We start from the raw sequence: 24,661 nt of genomic DNA on the forward strand, positions 1-24,661 counted from the left end.
GTGCCGGCGGGGTCTTGGGCAGGTCCCAGGCAAGTCTCGGTAGCATCCCGAGCAAGTCCCGGTCAAGTCCTAGGCGGGTCCCAGCAGGGTCTCAGGCGAATCCCGATCAAGTCCTAAGTAAGTCTCGACAGGGTTCTATGCAGGTTCCAGTAAGGTCCCAAACAAGTTCTAGGCAGGGATCTTATTGGAAAAAATATATATAAAAGAAAATATTTTTCATGCATGCAGTAAACGCCATAAAATGACTTCTCTAAAAATATTTTTCGACGGAAACCATTTTAAACAAAACCTAGGTGTGAACTCACTCTTGATAATCTCTTTTAAAATGTGATTCATTGTGCCCAAAAATAAAAAAGTAATCTAATTTTTTCATAACATGTCCATTTAATTGATTCAGACAGGTGGTTTTTTGTTGAAAAGTATGACAAGTATTCAACCGATCTTAACTCCATAATCTCACCTTACGATCCGTCCTTCAGAAAGCAAGAAATAAATGTTTTGTTGAAAATATTTTCAACAAAATTATTTTTTAGTAGAAAAAATATTTTAGAAAATATTTTTCGACGTTTGGGTTATACGAAAAATGATTGAATACAGAAAACAGTCGGGAATTTCTGACAACCTCCAGCCAAACCAAAGAAACTTTTTTTGGTTTGACTACTATTTTTGGTGGTTGTTGAAGATCAAGTTTATACAATGCAGAAGTCTACGTCAAAGGCAACTCCAAAGTCTACACCGACTCCAACTCTAACATAGAAGTTAGATCTAATAACAGTTGTGGACCTTTAGAAGCCAAAATAAGGTGACATCCCTTAACGTTTTAGTTCAATTGAAGTCTACAAAAATCACAGGAAAAAAAAAAAAGATGAAATTTCAACAATATATAAATTCATTCATAAGCCTTTGATCAATTTTACAATGTTATTTTAGGCCCAATTAATCGGGCCTGCACCTCTAAAGACCATCACCAAAGGCTATAACCTATAAGCTAAGCTGAAATTTAAGGTAGGAGTGTTACATGGGCAAACACTCCCCTCTTTCCATCCAAAATTAAGAAAAAAGAAATACACAAATGACTATAAAACAATATAAACAACCAGCTAAAGTTTGCAGATTGAACCATTAATGCATATACAAGCAATACATACAAAGGATTACTTTTTACAGCATCCACTACAGAGCAGTTTGCGGCATGCCAGCTTCTTCACATTGTATTTTAATCAGACTTCAATGGTGTTATCCGGCAATCACTGTAATTGATTACTGGATATCATGCTCTCTCTGGGTCCTCGAGCATCAGAGACTTTGTTGATAATAACCGAAGCATACTGCGCAATTGTTGATTCTGGAGACTGTCGAAGCCGTCCGATCACCGGAAACAACTCCGATGAACTAAGGAACTGTCTGCAAGGAGGGTGTGAACACATCTTTGCCAACGAGAAAAGAGCTATTTTTAATGGTGACTCATTTACAGCATCTTTTCTAGTTGGGTTCAGGGCCACTACAGCACAGTCAGCTACTAACTTTAGTAAAGCCTGCAGAAGAAAACCCACTCGCATTATATTCAAAATTTCAGATATAGAACAAAAACAAAAATGCTTTGGTATGCCATACAGGGCCAATGTCTAATTGTTAGTTTATCATCTTTATGTTTTCTTCTAAAGAAAATATTACCAAATTTGATAAGCAAAAAGAGAGATATATCAAGATCTGCCGCATCAGTAAAGTTTCAGACCATGTAATAATTTACAATTTCAAGTTCTACGAATTAAATTGAGTTTATTGACCCTATTTGAAACTTGCATGCATAATGTAACATATGAAGTGGCAATGCAGCGTGTCCACAAACCTGCATGGCTCCGTTAGTGACTATATCTTCACAAAGCTTGTTGGAGTTGCGAACAAGATTACTTAGTGCACCGGCGGCATTGGCTTTAGTCTTATCTTCCTCTGCTGATAGCAGCAATTTCGCCAGTTGAGGAATGGATCTCCTAAGCTCTTCATACAGTGTCTCACTATGGTAGGCAGCATTTCCAATCTTAAGATAAAGATACACTAGATTAGCCTTATATCTTTAAGGACACACGTTCATCATTTCGCTCATAAGAAGAAGATGAATGAATTATGCCAGAAACTTCTTCACAGGATAATGAAGAGGTTGTTATATTCTAGGGCAACTATGTTTGAAGTGTCAGTAAATTGGATCAGAACTTACAGCAAAGCATGCAAATTTTCGCGTGCGTTTGTCTGGATCATCACAACGATCGATGAGGAGACCAATAATTTGATGCCTTGACTAGATGTTGAAAGAAAACACACAATTAATCTAGTGGCAAACGATACTTTCAAGTGTCAATAAAAAATAAATAAAAATTCTCTTATCAACAATCCAGAAAAAATAATAATAATAATAATAATTTCATCACATGTTGACAAAATTTAAGGACAAATATTTCATTGAGGTTTAGCATATTGAAAAGCATTATATAGTTCATTACTTACTAGTGAACTATAGAAGTAGGAACTATGCCGACACATGTTGCCTAGAGCACTGCAAGCCTTCGCCCGGACATTGGGATCTTCGTGGGTAAGAAAATCCTTCAATAACTCCAACACAGAAGCTTGATCGATGTACTCGTAGAATCCCTAGACACCACAAAATTCAAACTAATATAAGGAGGGTAAGTAAAATCCAATACTATTGACTAACGGTTTGTCCATTACACTTTTAGAGGAGCAACCAAAGCCAGAAGATTAGTTAATCATTTTAGTAGAAATGATTTGTAAAATAAAGTTATTCATAATGTGATTAATGAAGAAAAGGCTAAGACAATTTGGTATAAATTAGAAAGTGTCTATGACCAAAAAATTAACGAATAAGTTGTATGTAAAGAAGCAGTTATATGGAGGAAAATACAAATTTGCTTAAGCAATTGAACAAGTTTAACATATTAAATACACATTTGTTAAACTTTGGAGTAAAACTTAAACAAGAAGATAAAGCAAAACTTCTATTAGCATCACTTCCCCTTTGTATGATCACATGGTTATGACATTATTGTATAGGAAAGAAACTCTAGAATTGGAAAATGTGATTGGAGCTCTCTTGTGATATGTCGTGGTTAGCTTCTGTCAATTAAATGTTGAATATGTTTGCACATTAGAGGTTATGATACATAATTTTATTTATTTATTTATTATTGTTATTTTTTTATGTCAGGAAACCTCTCCAAGGCAGGGCTATTCAGACCCACTCTTGTAGAGTAAACCCCAGTTCCGTACACCGCACCCTCAAAAATTTTTCTACAAGGAACTGGTTAAATCACTGGCTTTTCACAAGGGGATATGGCCTCAAGGGATTGTTTGCACCTATGAGGTGTTGAATATTGGACCTTGAAAGGAACAAACCCTCAAGACCAAAGTCTTCACCACTTGGACCAACCCCTTAAAGTTCTTATTAGAATCATTAAATAGTATATAGTGCGGGAAACTAGGCTTTTGATTCAAATAACTAAATTTTGATAGTACATTGGATGTTTTGGAATGCATGTCAGTTGATTTTGCTTTATATGATATGAAAGTGGTGATGAGATCAGAATGATTTTTATGTTAAAAATTTCAAGACAGGAAATTCTCGTTCGAACAAGATAATAATAAAATGTTTCGTTCGATGCTCGGTCGCAAAACATTCGAAAGAGGAAAGTCACAGAATGTGTCGGTGATAAGTCGCTAGTTGTCTGGACGAGACAATCACAAAAATGTCTTGATTTGAGATAGTGTTGAAATTATAAAAAATAAAAATAAAATAATAATAATAAAGGACTTTTTGGAGAAAGGAGGTTGTTTTGAAGTCTTGGTGAAATGTTAGGGTTTTCAAAGAATGAGAATTCTAACCAATGAGCATGATGTGTTGCCATTTGGCAAGTGATACAGTGTACACGTTAACAAATGTTTGAGCAAAACTAGTAAGTAAATCCTTTTACCGGCTGAAGTATTAAATGTGATTTTACGTGCATTGTAAGTAACGCAGTCTACCATCTAAAGTATTCAATAACTTTTTGCATGCATCCGTAAAACCTGTGGCAATATTGATAATTTATCATGAATTGTGGATGAGTTTGCTCTTTATATACTTGCAACGTAATTGAGAAAAGGTTTTTACTAAGGATTTAAAAAAAGTATACGAAGTATATTTTTAAAAGCGACTTTCGACAACTCTGCCAACTCATCACGCATTCTTCTTAACATACCAACTATCCGTCAGTCTACATAATAACTTGCAGTTAGGAAGGAATAAGCGAGTAGGAGTTTTAAGATGTGGAAAAAGGAGCAAGGACTAGTGTGTGCCAAGAAAATATCATGGGTGAATGAAAAAAGAAAAAAAAAAAAACAGTTAATGTGATAGAAAGCATGATACAACATTTCTTTAGAAGTATTCATGCTCCATAGGAGGGCAGAGATTCCCTCCATGGCACATTGTTGGGGCATGCACCGATCAGAAACTAACTTAAACAGTAAAACAGAAAACGTAAGTCAACACATCCATGCAGGCTAGGACATTTTGAAGGAAATAAAATCTGACCTTATCCATGCGGGCTAGATCAGAAAGTATCATCAAAGTATCCAGAGTAACTTCTCTCGGGCATGAGCTATCAAGCAGCTTTCTCATCTTATTTGGATCCCACAAGCCATTCTCAACAAGTTGAACTGCCAAAGGTCGATGACCAATCATTTTAGCGAGAAAGGCAACAGGCCTTCCCAAATCTTTTAACTCCACATGTTCCAAGCATCGAAGTATAAGAATTGATACTCTGACCTGAAAACTTCAGAAGAAGCTGAATGAGAAACATAGGTCTCTTTGTACCAGCATGGTCTTATGATCCATCATATTAATGAATTATTCATTCTTAAAGAATAATAGAAATATAAACCATGTCATTAGTGCCTATGTCCGATAGTTATGCACATCATCTTTTGACTGATAAAAAGTCATAATAAACATGAGTAGCACATCCAATGCACAGAGCATAGTTGAAAAATAATCCACCAGATAATCTCAAAAACTCATGTTCCAAAAGATAAAGAAAACACAAAACCCCTCCCTCCTCCCAGGCCACTGACCCCAAAATGAAGGGAAAGAAGATCTAACCTCCAGAAGGATTTTAATGTACTTTCCCATGTCTTCCTCAATTGTTTTCACCATGTCCCTGTCTTCGATGCATACTTTCCCACCTGGTGAAGCCATGTTGAGAAGGAACCCACTGTTTACAGAAGCAGTGGCAGATGGCAAGCCAGGACCATTCTGTACAGCAACAAAAGGAAATGCTAAGAGATCTACTACAGCATTTATAGTGTTTCTGATACCATCCTTCCCTCCACCAGGCCCACCCCAGGACTTTACAAGTTTGAGATGCACATCAGAAATCAAGTCAGAGACAAGCTTGATGTGTTCACTCCTAACCAAAATCTGACGAAAAGTTAAAGCTCCACCTGAAAGGCAGTGACATATTGATGAAACTGTCCATACAACCCCAATAGGGGATAGCCCAACTCGATCTTTTGTGCTGTCAGATCGTTGAGAAGCATTTGAATGGTTGTTGGCTAACAAATCAACAAGAAGCAGAGGGATGCCACTTGCACACAACTGTTGAACAGCTAATGGTCCTCCCCACTTGAGTCGGAACTCCAGCAAACCAACACATCCATCTCTAAGGCCATGCCAATAAGAGAGAACACCATTTGGGTAACTGGGATCTACTTCAGTTTCATTAACAGAATGAATCTTGAGATGATCACAAAGTGTGGCAGTTCGAGGAATCAAAGGCACTGCAATTTCAGAGACCGAAGATTCAACAGAAGCACCCACTTCAAGGGATAGAATGGATGCAAGAGCCAACATAGCTGACGCACTATGGGGTTGAAATGAAGTGTTCATTCTATCATCAGAAGAATGATGTGCAAGCACTGAAAGTCGAGAAAGCTGCTTCTTTGGGGAGGTTGTAAGCATAAATAGTGGAGAATTTCTTCCAGTTGACTTCAAACATTGAGCAACTGTTGCAAGGATGAGGCATGAATGAAGAACCAAGGAAGAAGGATTGGTTATTTTACACTTCAAGTTACTTGCTTCGCCTGTTTGTGGATCTTTATTTGTAGATGAAGCGCACAAAGATAATATAGAGAATATCTCTGAGACAATAGTGCGATCCCCTCCCCCACTGACAACCGTAGTTACAGGTAGGGAACTGGGAAGTCCACATAGAACAACTGGAACAAGTCCACTACGTAGGCAGCACCTAGACAAGAGCTGAAACAGGAACAGAAATTGTATTAGGTCTTAAGCTAAATGGGTCTACAATTATGAAACATGATGCAAACAAAAATATTTAGGCACTGGCAGGAAAAAAAAAAAAAAAAAACACACAGCTGCCTTTGGTTCTTTGAAATGATTAAAGGCCATATAACTGGCTGTTTTATTGGGTATGTTGCGCGTACAGAAGAAAACTCAAATATTAGAGATGAAAGACAAAACACCTGAATGCCAGCAGACATTGCAGCCTCAAAACGTTGATGAAGGCAATAGTAAATAGCAACTTGTACTGCTTTTGATGTAACAAATGCTCTTGTCACCACATCAACAACTTTTGCTGATTCCGCACCAACCAATGAGCCCCCTTCATGGTCCCTTGTGCCAAGTCGAACTAATGAATGACTTCGCAAAGCATGTAATGGAAATAAAAGGGGACTTTCTTTAATTGAAAGCGTTTCCAGTGCATCTATCAGCAACCAAATAGCCCTACATGCTTCACAGGCAGCACGCAACATACTTGAAGACCCTGAAATGAGGCTCGAGCCTGAATTTGCTAAGCATAGACACAAATGATCCACCAAGCCAGATGTTTTAGCATGATCCAATATTCTTTTCAGTGTTTCATCAACAGCAGAAACTGCCTCAGGAACTGAACTCACATGAGATGCCTTAAGACCCTGAGCAATTCTGGATAACATGATTGTAATGCAAGCACTGGACTCATACAGAACTCTTCCACATGTATCTTCATTGCAACCAACAACCTATATGGTCAACAAGATGAGAAAGCTGGAAGCAAATTGTTGCTGGAGAACAGTATGTAACATAAAAAGAATATGACCTGTGAAAAAATCTCAGATAATGCAACCCAGTGCCTGAAATATGAACTTGCAATGCCACTTCCACAATAATCTAGCAGCATTTTGATCATTGAGAAACTCTGCAAAAGCAAGCAATCGTAGTTGCATCAGACAGTATATCGCAAAATAAAGAGGAGCTCACCATAGATAAAGGATTTTCATATAGTGAACTTATTCACCTCTCCATCATTTCAAAACTATGAGACGCATTATCCTCAAATTTTACATATATAACGATAAAAATCTGCAGCAATATCATGTTTGAACTTGGAGAGAGAACCAATAAAATATATTTAAGTAAATCGTAAATGATAATACATTTGGGAAAAGGAGCAAGCATTCTCCGTGAAATATTCAGAATATTTTGCATCAGACTGGTAATATTGCCACGTTCATGAATATTAGACTGCAGATGAAATATATTATGAATGAAAAGCCAGAAATTTCTAAATTAAATATAGCATGGACAAACCTTTGCTATTAGATCATTAAATTCAGAGGATTTCAAGCTGACAACAATGCCAGTGAAAACTAGAAGTTCACGTATTATTTCATCAGGTAGCCCACTAGAATGGATGGCACCAGCTGCAACTAGGTTTGACAGAATTCTGAGCGACTGATTTGAACTAATAACATCTTGATCCCTGCATGTTTTTGACAAGCCTTCAAATCTTACAAGTAAATGTACATGAATAAAAAATACACTAACCAACTAACATGGTACTTTAAGATATTCTTGACACAATGCAATGAGGTGAAATATTATCGGTTATATGATGGAGTAGCATTATAGCAAAAAGATATATCCAATTTTTTGCAGAATTTTTGCTAACTTGGTCCTTGGTACATGCAACATAATGATAGTGCATCTTGAAACAGCTGCAAAACCAAGTCCAACCAAGATACACTTCTACTTTCCAGAATCATTCTGCCTCTTGCTTTTAAGGTCTCCAAACATCCTTTTCTACGCAAGTAAGCAATACCACCTTTCACATCTGTGTACATGACAATACATAATCCAACTGCCAGTAAATGGTTTCAAAGCAAGTTTAGATGCCCATCATTCATAAGATTTTTTTTCTGTAAGATTATACCATTGCTTTGGTATTAGAGCATTAAATGCAAATATCATAAGAATCTTGTATTCAGTTTATTTAATGCTCACCGGGGTTGCGCTATTCAGCTAAAATGCTCGCAATATTGTAGTTATGTTGCTCGAGTTATAGTTGGGTCTTTTGGGGCCTACTTGTGAGCTTGACGCTCTATACCCATTTGTATTATGTTGTGCCCTTCTGGGTTTTTGATATATACACTTTTACTTATCAAAAAAAAATACATATTGTAGTTATGTGTATCATTGAAAATTCTATTGCAACGAAAAGGCACTTCAATATCTCACATTATTATCTAAAATGTCCACGGTAGGCTTTGGGTTAGGATTATAGGAATTGCCCTCGGTTACAGGGATGTGAGGAAGTTTGAAATACGTCTTAAAGGTGTCTGATTCTTTTCTAACATCCACCAATATAGGAATACTCCTTTTCTCATCTGATTGCTGTATTCATTAATAGTCCTCCAAATTCTTACTTTTTTTTGGTCTTTTTCATACATGGCTAATGGAAACTTCCCACCAATGGCTGATATGTTCAGTCATCTCCCTCCCCCTTTGTGGGGGTCCAGACCACAGAAAAGGGAGGAGAAAAGAGGCCCTTGCAAAGGGCCACAATTAGTGATCAGTACTACTAACATAGGAGGATGCAGTTCCCTCAGGACTACCAATAGTCTTGGTTGTTGCTTTCACCCACAACACTGTTCACTGCTTAGTACATAGATTGTTCTCTCGTTTCCAAACCATCTTATGGGGACCATGGTATGAAAGTGAAGAACAGAAGATGTAACATTCGAAATAAATAAAGCTAAAGAATTAGATGTTTGGAAATTATGTGTCTTGGTGAAATTAGATTTGATACGGTGAGGGCCGTAGCTATTAGATCAAAAGGAAATAAAATATAAGTTAAAACTTAAAAAAGAATTTAAAAAACTGTGTAATCTCAGTTGATTGAGAATGGGTCTTGATTGACCGCGCAGGAAAATGAACGATTGTGATTTGAGTTTTGGGTACTCTAGATTGACCAACATTGGGTCATGTTCGACCGAAAGAGGATCACCACGTGTCATGGACGGCGCACCAAAGATGAGATCGAACGGCTGAGATTTTGAAATAAAGGGAGCTCAATTGACTGAGTATAAGACTCGTTCAACCAAGATGGCATCTCCACGTGTCAGTCTCTACGTGAGTGGTTTAGGGTTTAATAAGCTGAAGTTAGGATTCAGTGTTGTAAACTGTTGTTGTGGAAGTTTAAAGTTGTTAGAATTGAAAAATGAAAGATTTTACGGTTGTAATTGTAGCGCCCCAGATTTAAGTCTTATTTTAAAGATATTAGGTAATGATATTTATTCTAGAGAAATTTATTAGATCTTATGAATATTATTGAAATGAATATTGATTTGAGGTTATTATATCATGATGTTGATTTTATATGAGAGATTATATCTTGATTATTTTACTGGGTGATTTATGAGATATGATGATAATTTGGAGTATGATTGTGATAATTGATGATTGATTTAATGTGTTTTGAGTGATATTCGTTGGATTCAAGTTATTAATGGAAGTTTGGATTTTATTAGATTTGTTTTTAATAAATTGGAGTGAAATCCAACCCACTTCCTATTTCTTTCTCTCTTTTAACCTTCCTCCTCTCACACACATACAACTCCCTACCCACTTCCAATATTTTAATCTTTCTTTTCCTTTATAACCACATAGAGAGATTGAGATAATCAGAGAAGGAGATTGAGGGAGAGAAGGCAAGAAAGAGAGTTTGGGCGAGAGAGAGAGAGAGAGAGTCAATGTTTGGGAAATTTATGGGTAATGATCAATTGCAGCAAAATGAGTTTCAACAAGTAATTACCTTTGATGATTCATTCCTGTAACCCACTGTAAGTTTTCTTACTTACTGAGAGTGATATTAATATTCAATAATATAGATCTTTGTTGTTTTATAAAATGTCTGGCCTTTGATATAAATGCTTGAACAATGATTTATATTATCGGGAATCAATTGACTCACTATTTTATAGTTTTTGTAGTGCTTGCAGGAATGAAAAGTCAAGGTAATTATGCTGTTGTGATTAGAGATTCAAATTTGAGATGTACAGAGATTTCAAGTTGGTAAAGTTTGTCTAGAGTTTGTCTTATTCGGCATAGTTTTGGGTATGCCGAACTTAAGGAAAAATGTTGCTAAGAACATAAAGGTATTAGTAGTGTTGAAGCACATTCCTATCCGGTTACTAGTAGTTTAGGTTTATCTATACTCTAGAGATAATTACCCAATGTATTCCGGTTACTAGTAGTTTAGGTCTATCTAAACTCTAGAGATAGTTATCCAATGGATAATATGATAGGAGTTAGGAGTTCTATCTAATCTCTAGAATAGTTATCCAATGTATTATAGGATAGGAAGTAGGAGTTCTATGTAATCTCTACATCTTGTAAATCTATATATATATATATATATAGCAATGAACACCGTGAATAAATATTACGGTGATTACAAATTCAATCATAGGTTTGTGTGTTCTTATATGGTATCAGAGCCCCTTATAGACTAATGTCTTTTGCTAATGTCTTCCACATCGTCATCTTCTAAATCAACATGCTCAACCAATCTCACCCCAAACCAGCCAGCCAACAACAACCCAACCGTGGTCTTCACAATTCTAAATATGAATTATTCACTTCATATTCGACTGGCCAAAGACAACTTCATGTCATGGCGTACTCAGATCTTGGCCTATCTTAAAGGTCAGGATGCCTATTGCTTTGTGGATGGATCATCTCTTCCTCCACCTAAGATGATTTCCAACATGAGCATAGAAGAAGGTGCTCCAGACACCGTTCTCAACCTTGAGTTCCTCACATGGGCTCAGAGGGATCAGATGATCCTTAGTATACTTATCTCCACCCTCTCGGACTCCTATGTAGTACACGTCGTGGGGTGTGCAACGGCCTATGATTTATGGACAACTTTAGTCTCCATGTTTGCTTCTCAATCACGTGCTAGGGTGATGCAAATCCACTTTCAATTAGCCACTGCCAAGAAAGGTAACTCCACCATCACAGAATATTTTCAGAAAATTAAGGCCATAAGTGACACATTGGCTGCTGCTGGACAGCCACTCAACGATTTTGAAAGCCGTCTCATTCCTACTTGCTGGCCTGGGCCCCAATTATCATACCTTTGTGACCTCAGTCACCGCACGGGTTGATCCCATCTCCCTTGAAGATGTCTATGGCCATCTATTGGCACATGAAACTCGGCTGGAACAAGAACTCTCATCCATTGATGCCTCACAACCAGCAGTTCACTTTACTGTTCATGGCTCTTCCAATCGTGGCCGTGGGTTCCGTGGACATGGATCCTATTTTGGAGGCCGTGGTGGCTCTCGAGGTCGTGGTAACTTCTCTCCAAGCCGTGCTCGGGGATCCTTCTTCTCCAACAACAGCAATGCTGCACCACGCCACATCTATCAGATATGTGGTAAACAAGGGCACATAGCTCCTAGGTGTTATTCCATATTTGATCAGAATTTCCAGCATGTTTCTCCACCATGCATTGGATAAATATTCTAGAGATTAGATAGAACTCCTAACTCCTATCATATTATCCATTGGATAACTATCTCTAGAGTTTAGGTCTGAATACATTGGATAATTATCTCTAGAGTTTAGATAAACCTAAACTACTAGTAACCGGATAGAAATGTGCTTCAACAAGTAGAAAGTAAAATGAAAAGACCAATCTTTCAAAGAACATTTTATGAGAAAGAAAAGAGTAGTAAAAGTGTTTAAGCACAAAAGTTGGCCCAAAGCAGCCCTAGGTTGAGCAGGGTAGTATACTTGACAACCCTAGGTTAAGCGACGTGGTACGCTCAACAGCCCTAGGTTGAGCAAGGTGGCATACTCAACAACCCTAAGTTGTGTGGGGTGATACGCTTGACAACCCTAAATTGACAATGGTGGTATGCTCAACATGCCCTAGGTTGAACAGGGTGGTACGCTTGATGCCCTTAGGTTGAATGGGGGAGCTCATTCAACATTCTAGGTCGAACAAGATAGTGAGTTCGACACAAGCCACAAGAAAGACTGGTAAAAAAATGAGAAAAGTGATGTAATAGAACCCAGATAAAAAGGAAAGGTTACAGTAATTTAGAGTGTGTATATACTGTTTTTGAGCATGTTTTGACTTCATTATGTTTCTTATTATTATTTGCCAACAAATGAATTGATCATTATCTATACGTACATGTTTGTGTTTTTATGTTTATTGAAATATGTAGTGTTGAAATTAGCATTAGAAAGTCTCTCGTTTTGATTTTTGAGAAAAAAGGATCTCTAACGTTTCTGCGAAAGCATATTGTTGCATTGAATTGTATGAAACCTATGTATTTATCTTTAAAGAAAAGTTTTACATTGATTTTTGGGAGAAATAGGTTGTACCTAAATGACTGATAAACAAAGAGAGAAATTTTAATAAAGCAAAAAGGGACTTATGTCACACACAGAGTATTGATTGGGTGTTTTTAGTTACTAAGCTGTAGACTCATAGTTTTACCCATAAAATTGTTTACTTTTACAACCATACCTGCTTAGGACGCGGAAGAAGCCAAGGACTTCAATCCATAGGATTTCAGTAGAGACTGATGATTTTGAGGCCTAGGCGAGACTTTTGTGGAGCTTGGATCAGGTTTGAGTTTAATTGGCCATGGCGGCTTTTGGTTATGTACAAAGTTTCTATGTGATAATAAATAGTGTGATGTAAAATAGTAAACTGAATATGTTATACATCATTTGTGTATAACTTGTGCTTATGTTCCAATTAGTGCTCCAGTATTATCTTTACAAGTTTATAGTTTAATTTGGTTTAATATATATATATATAGTACTTCTGATACGCTCTTAATAAGAAAATAGTCCTAGTGCCACTTGGATTATGTAGGATATTGCATTTATCCATGTGGGTGTTACATAATAAGTTACGCAACCATCAAAACTAAGGAGAAAAAAACAAAAAGAATGATTGACATGATGTCAATATATTTAATAAAAATACTACTATATGCAATTACAACAAGCTCTTATAAAATTTATATGCTACACCAAAATGCATTACCTTAGTACGCAATGCAGAACAAACAAGGATAACATATTTATTGTCTAATGATGATATATGTTTTGAAGTAAGACAAAAGAAATGCCTCACATCGAAAGTTCAGCATGGGGCTTGAAATAACTTGAAAAAAGACTAAGCAAGAAGTTTTTTCAAACCTAATATTTCATGCAAATAAATTAGCATTGGACATACAAAAAGTAAATAAATGCTAGGGATCCAATTTACCTGCAAGGATCTCAAGTAAATAAATGCTACGGATGCACGTCATCCAATTTACCTGCAAGGATTTTGAGATCCTGTAGACCATCTTTTCAATGGTAGCAAAACATTTGCTAATGCCTCATTATCTTGACCAATTATCTGAGCACCCTTGACTGTGCGGGAGTTGTTTTCCAATGTGTTCAATGTTTGGCAACCTGAAGAAAATTCATAACTAAAGAAGCTGACTAAATTATACAATTGCAATATAGGACAATTATAGGGAACACTTGTGTGTTGAGTTTTGCCTAGCATATAGTTTATGCTTGCTTAGTTAGGGTTCGAAATTAAGAGTTTTGCTTTGTATCATGTTAAATTATTAATTATCTTAAAACTAAACTAATAAGATGATGAATTTAATTATTTAAATCAATATTTGAAAAAAAAATCAAATTTAAACTGAAAGTTTTCATGCTATTTCAATGTAGTCTTTAGGTTTTCAATTATGACAATTCATTTGCCAGTTTCGTGTAACAAAGGAATATACTTATGGAGATATTTCACTTAGTTTTGCAACTAGCAGCCATCGCAAGGCCACCAAAAGTTCGGCCGGCCATCGCAAGGTTGCTGAAAGTTCATGGTGGATGCTACAAGGCCGCCAAAAGTTCATGGCTGCCACCGCATGGTTGCTCGAAGTTCATGGCGACCACCATAGGACTATCTAAAAGTTCATGGCATGCAAGCTGCTAGACGTTTATGATAATTGTTCTAAATAGTATGCTAGTGGTCGGGGACACATTTGAAAATATGTTTGGATAAATGATATTTGATAAGAGTTTTTAGCATTTGAGAAGCACACAAAGTTTTTGAAAAGGTTACTAAACAAACCCTGAGTTTCTAATTTTGATAGTTAAGGATCTAAGTCTTGACTATGTGACAAATAGGTCCTTCCGTTGAGTTTCAACAGTTTAAAGGCCTACTAACATCTTAACATAAGAGCAACAAAATCGTGCCATGTGCATTAAAAGTCATGTCATTGTGCCACGTATGCTCGTAAATTAAAAAATACAATAAAAGAAAAGTTGAAAAAGTAAAGGAGTGGCTCCACCCTTGCAGTCACCTCCACCATCACAAAAGGGGGGGCAACCACAACAGAACAATGGGAGTAGCTTTTTGCGGCCACCCCTAATGCTGGAAGTGGCTAGAATGGCCTACCCCACAACGAAGTGGGGGTGACTTATACGGCCCAACCCAAGGCAAGAAGTGGTTAGAGTGGCCCCTCTCTCAATAAAAGGGATGACTCGCACAACCACCCCTCAGCAATGACGAATGGGGATGGCTACACGAGCCACCCGCATTGCTAGGGGGTGGCTCACATGACCAATTCTAGCAGTGGGGGTGGCTCACACGGCCACCCCTAACAGTGGGGGTCAAGCCACCTCATCCACGCTTGTAGAGGGGTAGCCCTTCACCCCCCACAAGGGAGGTGGAGGTTGGAGCCATCCTTTCTTCTTTTTTTCAACTTTTCTTTTATTATTTTCTTTTTTCCTTTTTGGTTTTTTTTTTTATTTCCAGGCATAAGTGGCATGATAACATGGATTGTTAATACATATGGCACAATTTCATTAGTCTTACGTGGAGGAGATGCTAATTGGTACTTTACCGCTAAAAGCTTAACAAAAAAATTGACAAAAGAACTTTACTTGTCACATGATCAAAACTCAAATCCTTTATTTCCAAAATTGGAAACTCATGTCCAGGGTCAAAACTTAGGGCGTGGAGGGAATGGGACTATTTCCCTTTTTTCTGGAACTTTTACTTTTTCAGAGTCTAATTGAAATTTAAGAGTTCCAGTAGAAAAGTTGATGGAATAGTACTGAAATGAGAAATTTGAAAATCAAAGAAAACCTACCAAGTTAATTGCAAAAATAGAAACTTATATAGTGATTTATAATCGGGCAAAAACCAAGGGACTACTTTTGAATTTTCCGCTTTTTGGGGTGAGCAAGAAAGGAATAGGAGGGTATAAACATCAAATCATATCTTGGTATTTTCAATAGGTACAGGTTAAAACTAGATCCAACCTAGTAATATTACTAACTTAGCATATGAAATAAGCTAATAAAGACATTATGAGCATATGGAAGTTTGAATACAATATGAGCAATTAAAAAAAATTGACCAAGGAGTTAAAAAAATTTGATCTATAATACCATATTAACCAAAAAGGGGCCTCGGATAAAAAAGAATTTAAATTGTCCACCTAGCACATTTATGACATACAGATGATGGAGAAACTTGATAGCTTGTGCTAGCAGAGAACCATACCCTATTCCTTCAAGCATACAACTGAATTTCTGTCCTAGAACAATCATACAACAAATAAACACAAATAATCTTGTTTACCTGACTGTTTAAAATCATTAGGACATGCAAACCCGGAGAACTCCTCACATGGTGAAGTATTGCCTGTAGCTGACTTTGGAATATTTAATTGAGCATTACTCTGAACGCTTGGACCATTATTGCTCTCAAAAGCAGCTAGCGAGTTGCTTTTACCTATGATGCAGTAATAATTAATGCTGAAGTGTACAAAAATGAAAAAAAAACAATCAAATATCCTAAATATGGAGGAGGCCTCACCCCCAGGACTGGAAACAATCAAACTTGGTGATTTTTGAATGGTGTTCCCTTCACCCCTCCATGCTGCATCACATCCTCTGGCTGCAGCAGTCACAGCACGCATTTCCTGGAAAAGGATCACCAGATACTAAAAATTTCTAGAAATCCATGGCTAAGAACATAAGATTAAAATTCTAAAATGATACAACCTAAAAAATAGAAGGAACCAAAAGAAGTCTTTGCCAGATTATAATAACACCAGTTTTGTACCTCTTGTCTAGATTCTGATATTTAAAAATGTAAGAGTGATATATCATTACCCTAGCCTCCATTTCGTCTGAAGTTTCTTTAACAAATGGGTGTTCAAGAAGAGCAGGCCAAGTTAGTCGATTTTGTGGTACCTGTCTCTCAGAAAGTGCAAGAACATTTATAATTTTGATGTCACTACAAATTAAAGTTCAATTAGTAATCAAAATAATTCATGCGATTCAACAATAAAACAACCTTATTAAGCAAACCCCTCAAAAAGCTTTTGAAATTTTGACTCATGCTGTCAGGATATTTAACTGGATCCTGGAATGTAGCATTTAATATTAGCTTGTAGCTTTATAAAGTATAATAAGCTTAAACAAACAAAACTCATATGATGTTTGAGCCAATGTACCTTAACAATATGCCGGATGAGTGCATATACAGAATTTGTATAAAATGGAGGTTGGCCAACAAATAACTCGTACCTGTTGTGTCCATTAAAAAGTGGTCAAATTCAAGATGAACATCAAAGAGAAAGGAATGAATACTGAAGCAGATTATGGTGACATTTGAGATTAAGAAAACAAGTATACGGATTTTTTTACCGGAAGAGTTAATTTGTTCTTTTCTAGTGTTTAATTTTCTTGAACAAATAAGTTAACAGGGGATGTTTACGTGAGATCCACAATCAAGAAGAAATTCCTCAAAAGAAAACGAAATAACAATTTACTGCCACGGAATGAAAGTTTAAGAATGCATTTAAAAGGAAGACTTCAACAGCTGCTAGACTTTAGATAACCATTCCGGCTTGTGGATCACAAGACTGCACTACTATGGACATTGCAATGACATCTATGTTGAAGTGATCAACAGCTGCTTTTTACAGCATTTGAAAGGTCCACTAAGAACTTGTAAGGGTAGAGTAACCCAAATTTAGCATTTTACATTCATCATAACTATTTATTGAATAAAGAGAATCCTAGAGACAGGGCAATTAACCTCTGCAAGCCTTCCTCTTTCAGTTCTATTCATTACTCAAAATATTCTGTTATGAACAAATTGTGACATCGTGAGAGGGAAAAATAGGCTCTTTTTTTGGTTTTTGGCAGGCAAAGAAGAAAGTAGTTCCATTGGTAGCAAACATCAGTCTAGGCATTAAGGTCATCACTTATGTAGCCACAAACCAAAGCTCATGCCCGATGGTAATTGATCAACTGGTTGAACGGAAACATTTGAGTATGTTCTGAAGATTGGAGAAAAATATGAACATCTAAGAAACCAGCATTTGACATAAAATGTAAAAAGTAGTTCCGATTCTAGCATATATATTTTACAGAGAAATATGTAAAGAAAAAAAAAAACTAGCGTGTCTTGCAAAATCACCCATCCAATAAATCAACATAACAATTTGCATTGAAAAATGTAATTTGAAACCACCACAAATGTTGACAAGAAACTCATTTGGTAGCCTTATACCATATCATATGTGCTTACTTGAGCCCAAAAGCTCAGGTGCAATTGAATGTTTCCTTTTGGTCAATAAGACACAAAATGAGGGAGCCTCGCGTGCACTTTTTACAGCCCAGGTGGTTCTAGAACATAAAAATCATGACAGAAGATAATCTAAACTGCCCACTAACTATGTCACAATCAAACTCCACAAATTAACTGCATGAGACTAAAGAGTAGAGTAAAATAAAGCATAGAATGCAAAGCAATAGATTAAAGTAGCAAAGTTCTTAAACTAAGTTACAGATCAAATGACAGAGAATCAAAGGCACTTGCATCATGGTATCAACTTAGTAATAAACAAATTCAAAGTATTCAAGGAGATTTTACATACAATATAACTCCAAGGGACCATAAATCAGCCGTGTGGTTGTAAGGTTGCTCCCTTACCAATTCCGGAGCCATATACAGTGGAGTACCTGAGTAACAGATAAAAGTTGTAGCTAATGAAAAGAGAGTAACATAATTCCTCAAGGATGTCCCAAGCCAATTCAGTAACAGTAAACAAACAATTAAGATAACAAAAACTCAATAAAAAAATTGGACAAACCTTTTATGGATCGTAAAACAACAGTATTTGTGGACATTGCACGTGCAAACCCAAAATCACAAAGCTGTGACAATAACAGGATTTTACATGTTATGTACTACAAGGAATACAGGAAATACACATTTAATATAGAGCAGGACACAATATGACATGTGAAAATAACAACTATATTACTGTAAGAAATATTATAACTGAAAAATCAGAAATCAAAACCATCAGAACTTATCTTGGTGAAAGAAAGTAAATCTAATTAGTGTCAAGAGATTCAAGAGATAAAACCAATGAAATATACCTAAAAATTGGATCTAGCAATCCCACACGATGCATGGGAAAAAGAAACAAATAAGTACATAGGCAATCAGTCCAAAATTCTTTTATTTTATTAGTAAGTTACACATGCATCCTGGGAGTTTTCGATGGTGTTTGGTAATGCTTTTTTAGGTATTTTTTGTGTTTTGGTTGAAAAAGTGTTTTGATGTAACATAAAGGTTAAAGGCAAAAGTAGTTTTGAATTTTTGTTGTGAGTGTTTTGTGAGGAAAGTTGTTTGTTAATGTTTTGCCTTTTTTGGGTAAAAAGAAAAAAGGAAAAAGAGAAGGGGTTAGCAAATAAGCCCTCTATTGCACCGAAATATTAGTACAAATACAGTTCAGGTTAATACTAATGATAAACCAAGAAAAAACTAGAGAAAATCATTGTAGTGGGGCCAAGAAAAAGACCAAAACAATGTCTACAACTGAGTAATGGAGCTACTAAAACAAAGAACTTACAGGCCCAACAGTAATATATTCAATCCAAAGTACTAAGGTTCTGTTATTTTTTTTAAAAAAAAAAAAAAGAACCACATTTGAAAATTTTGACAGATTTTGAACTTTCAAACTATTAAGTTAACACGTTTAATAAGTAGATATGCTTAAGCATGCACTGAGATTATCTCACTACTCAACCTTAACCACGGACCCAGCACCAATTAGAATGTTTTGTGGCTTCATGTCACGATGGATGATACGGTTTGAATGCAAGTAGTGCAGTGCTCTCACCTGTAAATGCAACAGAATACCATATTGAACATAATAGCAAACCAGAAGACTGGAAAAGCAAACAATCAATTAAGCCAGCTGCAATAATCATGGGGATCAAAGTACCAATTGCTTTGCAATTGCTTGAACTTGTTCTTCTGGAAGGCACTTGTCATCCTCGAGAATCTCAAACAGTTCACCCTGCAAGAAAAGTCATCAACAGTTCATGAATCCGAACATCTTCCACAATGAATAATGTCTTTAAATGCTTCTAAGATCATACAATGGGTTGGTTATGTGTTTTTGAGAGATCAAGAAGGATATAATTACTTGTGCAAATTCTGTGACAACACAAAACTCTTGTGCGCTTTCAAATGAGTCGAGCATTTCAATTATATTTTCATGCTTCAACTTTCTTAAAATCTGCAAAATGAGGGTAGATCAAATATCTAATCAGCTGAAAAAAAATAAATAAACAAGGTAAAATTGAGTAATATATAATTGAAAATTTAAAATAATGCTAGACTACCACATCGTTAATTATGGAAAAGCTAGTATGGATCACTGTGCCCTGCACCCTACCCCAAAATTCTCTCCCACATGTTTCTCTTCCACCTTTTACACAATACACACTTTCTTTGTCTACACGTCTATTGTTTTATTAACAAAAACAAAAACAAAAAGTACTTGAATAATAAAAATAAAAGAAAGCTTACAGGGGTGTTATCTGTGCCGAAAATATCCACCAGTGAGATGGATTAAAGCATATCATCATGTGACAAAGGTTGGTTGTTTTTTTCAGAATCAAGGCATGCAATCTAAACAAAGTTTATATAAGAATCCTAAAATATGGAGCTAAAATGCCTTCCACCTGCTTTTAACAATTAGGAAAAGGCTAAAAGAAAAGAATATTGAAAGCCAAACCAGACTCCACCATGCTTGGCTTGCAGATCAGCATGTTCAATAAGAGTCTCAGAGTTAATGAATTTTAGCAGCACATACTAGGCAAGTTAGACAGAGAAATCAGAGCAAACACCATATTCAATCACAAAGCAACAAAGTCCAAAGCGCAGCCCGAGGCAAGATTCACAAGAAGCTAGATAATCCCAAATCCCAACTTAAATAACGAATGCACGAAAATATAAGCCCTTCACTGCACAAACAATTCCTGAATTCATGGCTCTATTACCTCAATTTCTTGCCTTAGATTCTGAATGTCCTTTTCACTTTTCCCATGCTTCATAATGAACTTCATTGCAACAGTCTGATACCAGTAACAAAAACAATTAAGACACAAAATTTCAATAATTTCAGCGAAGATGCTATTGATTTTGAAGAAATACCTGTCCCGTGTACTTCCGCCTCCCCTTGTATACCTTCCCAAATGAACCTTCCCCAACAAGCTCGATCACGTGGTAGTTTTCGATGCCCATTTTTCAAATCTACAAGAACTTAGCGGCATGAGATTTGAGTGACAATCATTTGATAAATTCAAAGGCAAGCTACTACTTTCTCTTCGAATATATATAGCAACAAACACGATTGCACAAGCATTACAACCCGATTTTAAAAATTAAAAAATTAAAAAAATAAAAAATAAATAAATAAATAAAATAAAAAATAAAAAGCTTAAGATTAAGCGTACAAACAATAATGGAATATTAAGATCGGAAGGAAAAATACCTGATCCGAAGCGTAGGTTTTCGATATTTGGGAGTCGACGATAGAAGGATAAGACTGAGCTCTCTCGCTCTTGCGTAAGAAGTGTTTGGCGAGAGAGAAAAGTTAAGGGAATCGAGATCTTAGAAAATGTGGAGTTTATACTCAGAGAGGGGGAGAGATTTGAAAAGTGAAGTCTGACCCTGTGGTTTTATTCCCGCCCATTTCATTTCATTTCGAGCTGCAAGTTGGGTTGATTTTAGCATGCATTTTAGTGCAGAGACTAGTAAGATCTATGACCCTCCGTTTGTTTGCTCAATAATGATCGGACGGTTGACAGGCATCATTATTCTGTACAAAATTCTATAACTCTCACTATTTTTATCTTTTTTGTGTCATTCTAAAATTGAGATGACTTTTAAAATGAAAGCATTCTATCCATTTAGAGAGGTAAAATTGTTCAAAAAATTAAAATGATAATTTTACTCTGCTAAAAAACACTAATGAGATACTCTTCATTTAATTTAAAATGAAAAGTTTCCTTCATGGTTTAAAATGTGGCGATGTCCCCCATTAAGTTTCTAAAATTGTCAATGTAACCTATCCCTCAACAATTTTCGTCTTTTTTGTACCCTAGTTTTATTTTATTTTATTTTTTTTAGGGAAAATAAGGGCATTTTAAACTTTTCATCTCCTACAAATCCATGTGTGGCACATGTGAGCCTTTTGTTTTTTTATTCTGTTAGAGAAAACAAAATTATTGACCAATGAGTTATATTAACAATTTCAAAAACTTAGTGAGAAACATTAGTAATTTTTAAACATTGGAAGCTTCTACGTGGTTGTTGATGACAGTTTTCAGAGGTAGTGACTTAGCAATCCAAGAGATGATTAATCTGCAAAATAGGACACGTATGTAATACCCCGACTTTTTAAATTGTTTTAAAAAGAGTTTTAAACCCTTACTCAATAAATAGCCTTCTAAATCAACCCTAAACAAAAAACTCTTAGTCATCTCAACATAACCCAACCTACCATTGCTGACTGTACATACGCTCAAGAAACCGAACGTACGCTTTTGTCTTTAGTAGAGGACGTATGCATGGGGACCACCGGACGTATGCATGGAGACCACTAGACATATGCTCTTGTCTTTAGTAGAGGATATACACGTGGGGACCACCGGACGTATGCTCTTGTCTCTAGTACCGGACGTACGCCAAGGGACCACACCGGACATGCGATGCTTTATGGAAAACCCCTGGATAATACCCAAAACGTATAATGAACCCTTTTACCCAATGTGTAATAGTCATACTAGCCATACAATCAACCACATTGAATTTCACATCTTTTTACACAAACACTCAATACTTAATGAGGCAAGAGGTCCGATTACTCAATGAGAAACTCAAACTGATTTGATTTTTTTTTTTTTTTTAATCTATTTTCAAGCCAAGGTTTCATCAACAATTCATCCTACAAATCTCAAGATATACCCTAATCAATTCAAATCTCATACCTTACAAATTTTATGCTAATGTGCTTGTGATGTTCAACTCAGACATGTGAAGTCTGTCTAATCCAACAAATGAGTCAAAAGACTCAGATATTTAATGACATGTTGTGTTCAAGATGTTACACAAACCAATGACATGCAACAGTTAAAGTGTAACCCATGCTCCATCAACAACATAGCAATTTAAGAAAAAAAACAACAAAAATAACAAGAAAAAGATAGAAATGTCTTCCCTACCCACAACTAAAATGACACATTGTCCCCAATGTGGCTAGAAATACAATACCAAAATGGGTGGCACATGTCAGGCGTAATATGCGAGAACGTCCCCCAAACTTGAATAGTAGACACTCATCCTGAAAAACACAACACAACAAAACAAACAAACAAAATCAAATGACAAGGAATAAAAAACAAAAATGATAGTTGTTTCTCACAAGCGCTAAGTTTACAGTCTTTAGCTAGCCTCTCCATAACACATGTCAATCAATCCAGATCACTAGGATCCTCCAACAATGTTGTCTCAATCTCCAGTCTTTCCAAGAATGGTTTCAGTCTTTGTCCATTACCTTGAAAGTGTTGCCATTCTTTGGATCCTCAATCTCAATGGCCCCATGAGTAAAAATTGACTGAATAATGAATGGGCATGTCCATCGAGATTTCAGCTTGGCTAGGAAGAGATGCATACATGAATTGTTGAGAAGGACTTTCTGACCAGGTTCAAAAGATTGTCTCAAAATGCTCTGGTCATGAGCCTTCTTCATTCATGCCTTGTATAACCTTGCACAATCATATGCATCATTCCTCATCTCTTCTAACTCATTGAGTTGGAGCTTCCTCTATGAGCCAGCCTTCGTAAGATGGAAGTTTAGCTGCTTGATGGCCTAGTATGCTCTATGGTCCAACTCCACCGGAAGGTGACATGCTTTGCCGTACACAAGATGATATGGAGACATGCCAATCGGGGTCTTGAATGTTGTACAGTAAGCCCACAGCGCATCATTCAATCGCAAAGATCAATCTTTTCTTGAGGGATTCACAGTCTTCTCCAAAATATGTTTGATCTCTCGATTTGAAATTTAGATTTGTCCACTCGTCTGTGGGTGATATGGGGTGGCAACCTTGTGTGTGATGAAATACTTCTTCATCAACTACTCAAAAATCCTGTTGTAGAAATGCTTGCCTCCATCACTAATGATAGCTCGAGGAGTACCAAACGAGCAAAGATAGTGTCATTCAAAAACTGGACTACAACTCTGTGGTCATTGGTCTTGAATGCAACAGACTCCACCCATTTGGACACATAGTCCACAACAACGAGGATATAGAGGTAGCCAAAGGAGTTTAGGATAGGTCCCATGAAGTCAATGCCCCACTCATCAAAAATCTCAACAATCAAAATGGGGTTGAGGGGCATCATATTCCGTCTCGAAATACTCCCAAGCTTCTAGCAACGCTCACAAGAGGTACAGTAAATGAGAGTCTCGGAATAGGGTAGGTCAATAAAATCCACACTGCAAAATCTTTGTAGTAGTCTTCCGAGCACTGAAGTGGCCTCCACAGGCATGATCATGACAAAAGGAGATGATATTGGATTGGTCATACTCAGGTATACGCCTCCTAATGATCTGATCAAGACAATACTTGAAAAGATAAGGATCGTCCCAGAAAAAGTACTTCACCATGGAAAGGCATTTGGCCAGTGACATGATAGTTTACTATATCAGTAAACCATGGTGCAGGATTGTGAGCAATGTGCATCAATTGCTGATCAGGAAAGGTCTAAGAAATGGGAATGGCGTCCTCAGTGAAATCCATTATCAATCTAGACAAATGATCCGCCACCACATTTTCGGAACCCTTCTTATCCCGAATCTCTATGTCGAACTCCTGAAGTAACAAGATCCACTGGATAAGATGAGATTTAACATA

The 24,661-nt window shown here is 36.5% G+C and overlaps 1 protein-coding gene across 1 annotated transcript; it reads right to left on the reverse strand.

The window, feature by feature from the left end:
- Positions 1 to 868: 868 nt before the first annotated feature.
- Positions 869 to 21,421, reverse strand: LOC132187751 (serine/threonine-protein kinase TIO). Its single transcript, XM_059602170.1, has 23 exons — positions 21,235 to 21,421; positions 20,895 to 20,993; positions 20,741 to 20,815; positions 19,882 to 19,974; positions 19,678 to 19,752; positions 19,480 to 19,572; positions 18,535 to 18,598; positions 18,319 to 18,403; positions 16,888 to 16,960; positions 16,728 to 16,796; positions 16,544 to 16,624; positions 16,245 to 16,350; positions 16,008 to 16,160; positions 13,681 to 13,819; positions 7,640 to 7,811; positions 7,149 to 7,247; positions 6,532 to 7,071; positions 5,150 to 6,304; positions 4,583 to 4,816; positions 2,503 to 2,646; positions 2,216 to 2,296; positions 1,850 to 2,038; positions 869 to 1,535 (listed from the first exon to the last, which is right to left on the reverse strand). Exons 2-23 carry the CDS (start codon positions 20,982 to 20,984, stop codon positions 1,248 to 1,250), a joined length of 4,098 nt encoding a protein of 1,365 aa, XP_059458153.1. The 5' UTR covers positions 20,985 to 20,993; positions 21,235 to 21,421; the 3' UTR covers positions 869 to 1,247.
- Positions 21,422 to 24,661: the final 3,240 nt, after the last annotated feature.

Source organism: Corylus avellana, chromosome ca7 (assembly GCF_901000735.1).
Source record: "Corylus avellana chromosome ca7, CavTom2PMs-1.0".
In the NCBI taxonomy this organism is placed as follows: Eukaryota; Viridiplantae; Streptophyta; class Magnoliopsida; order Fagales; family Betulaceae; genus Corylus; species Corylus avellana.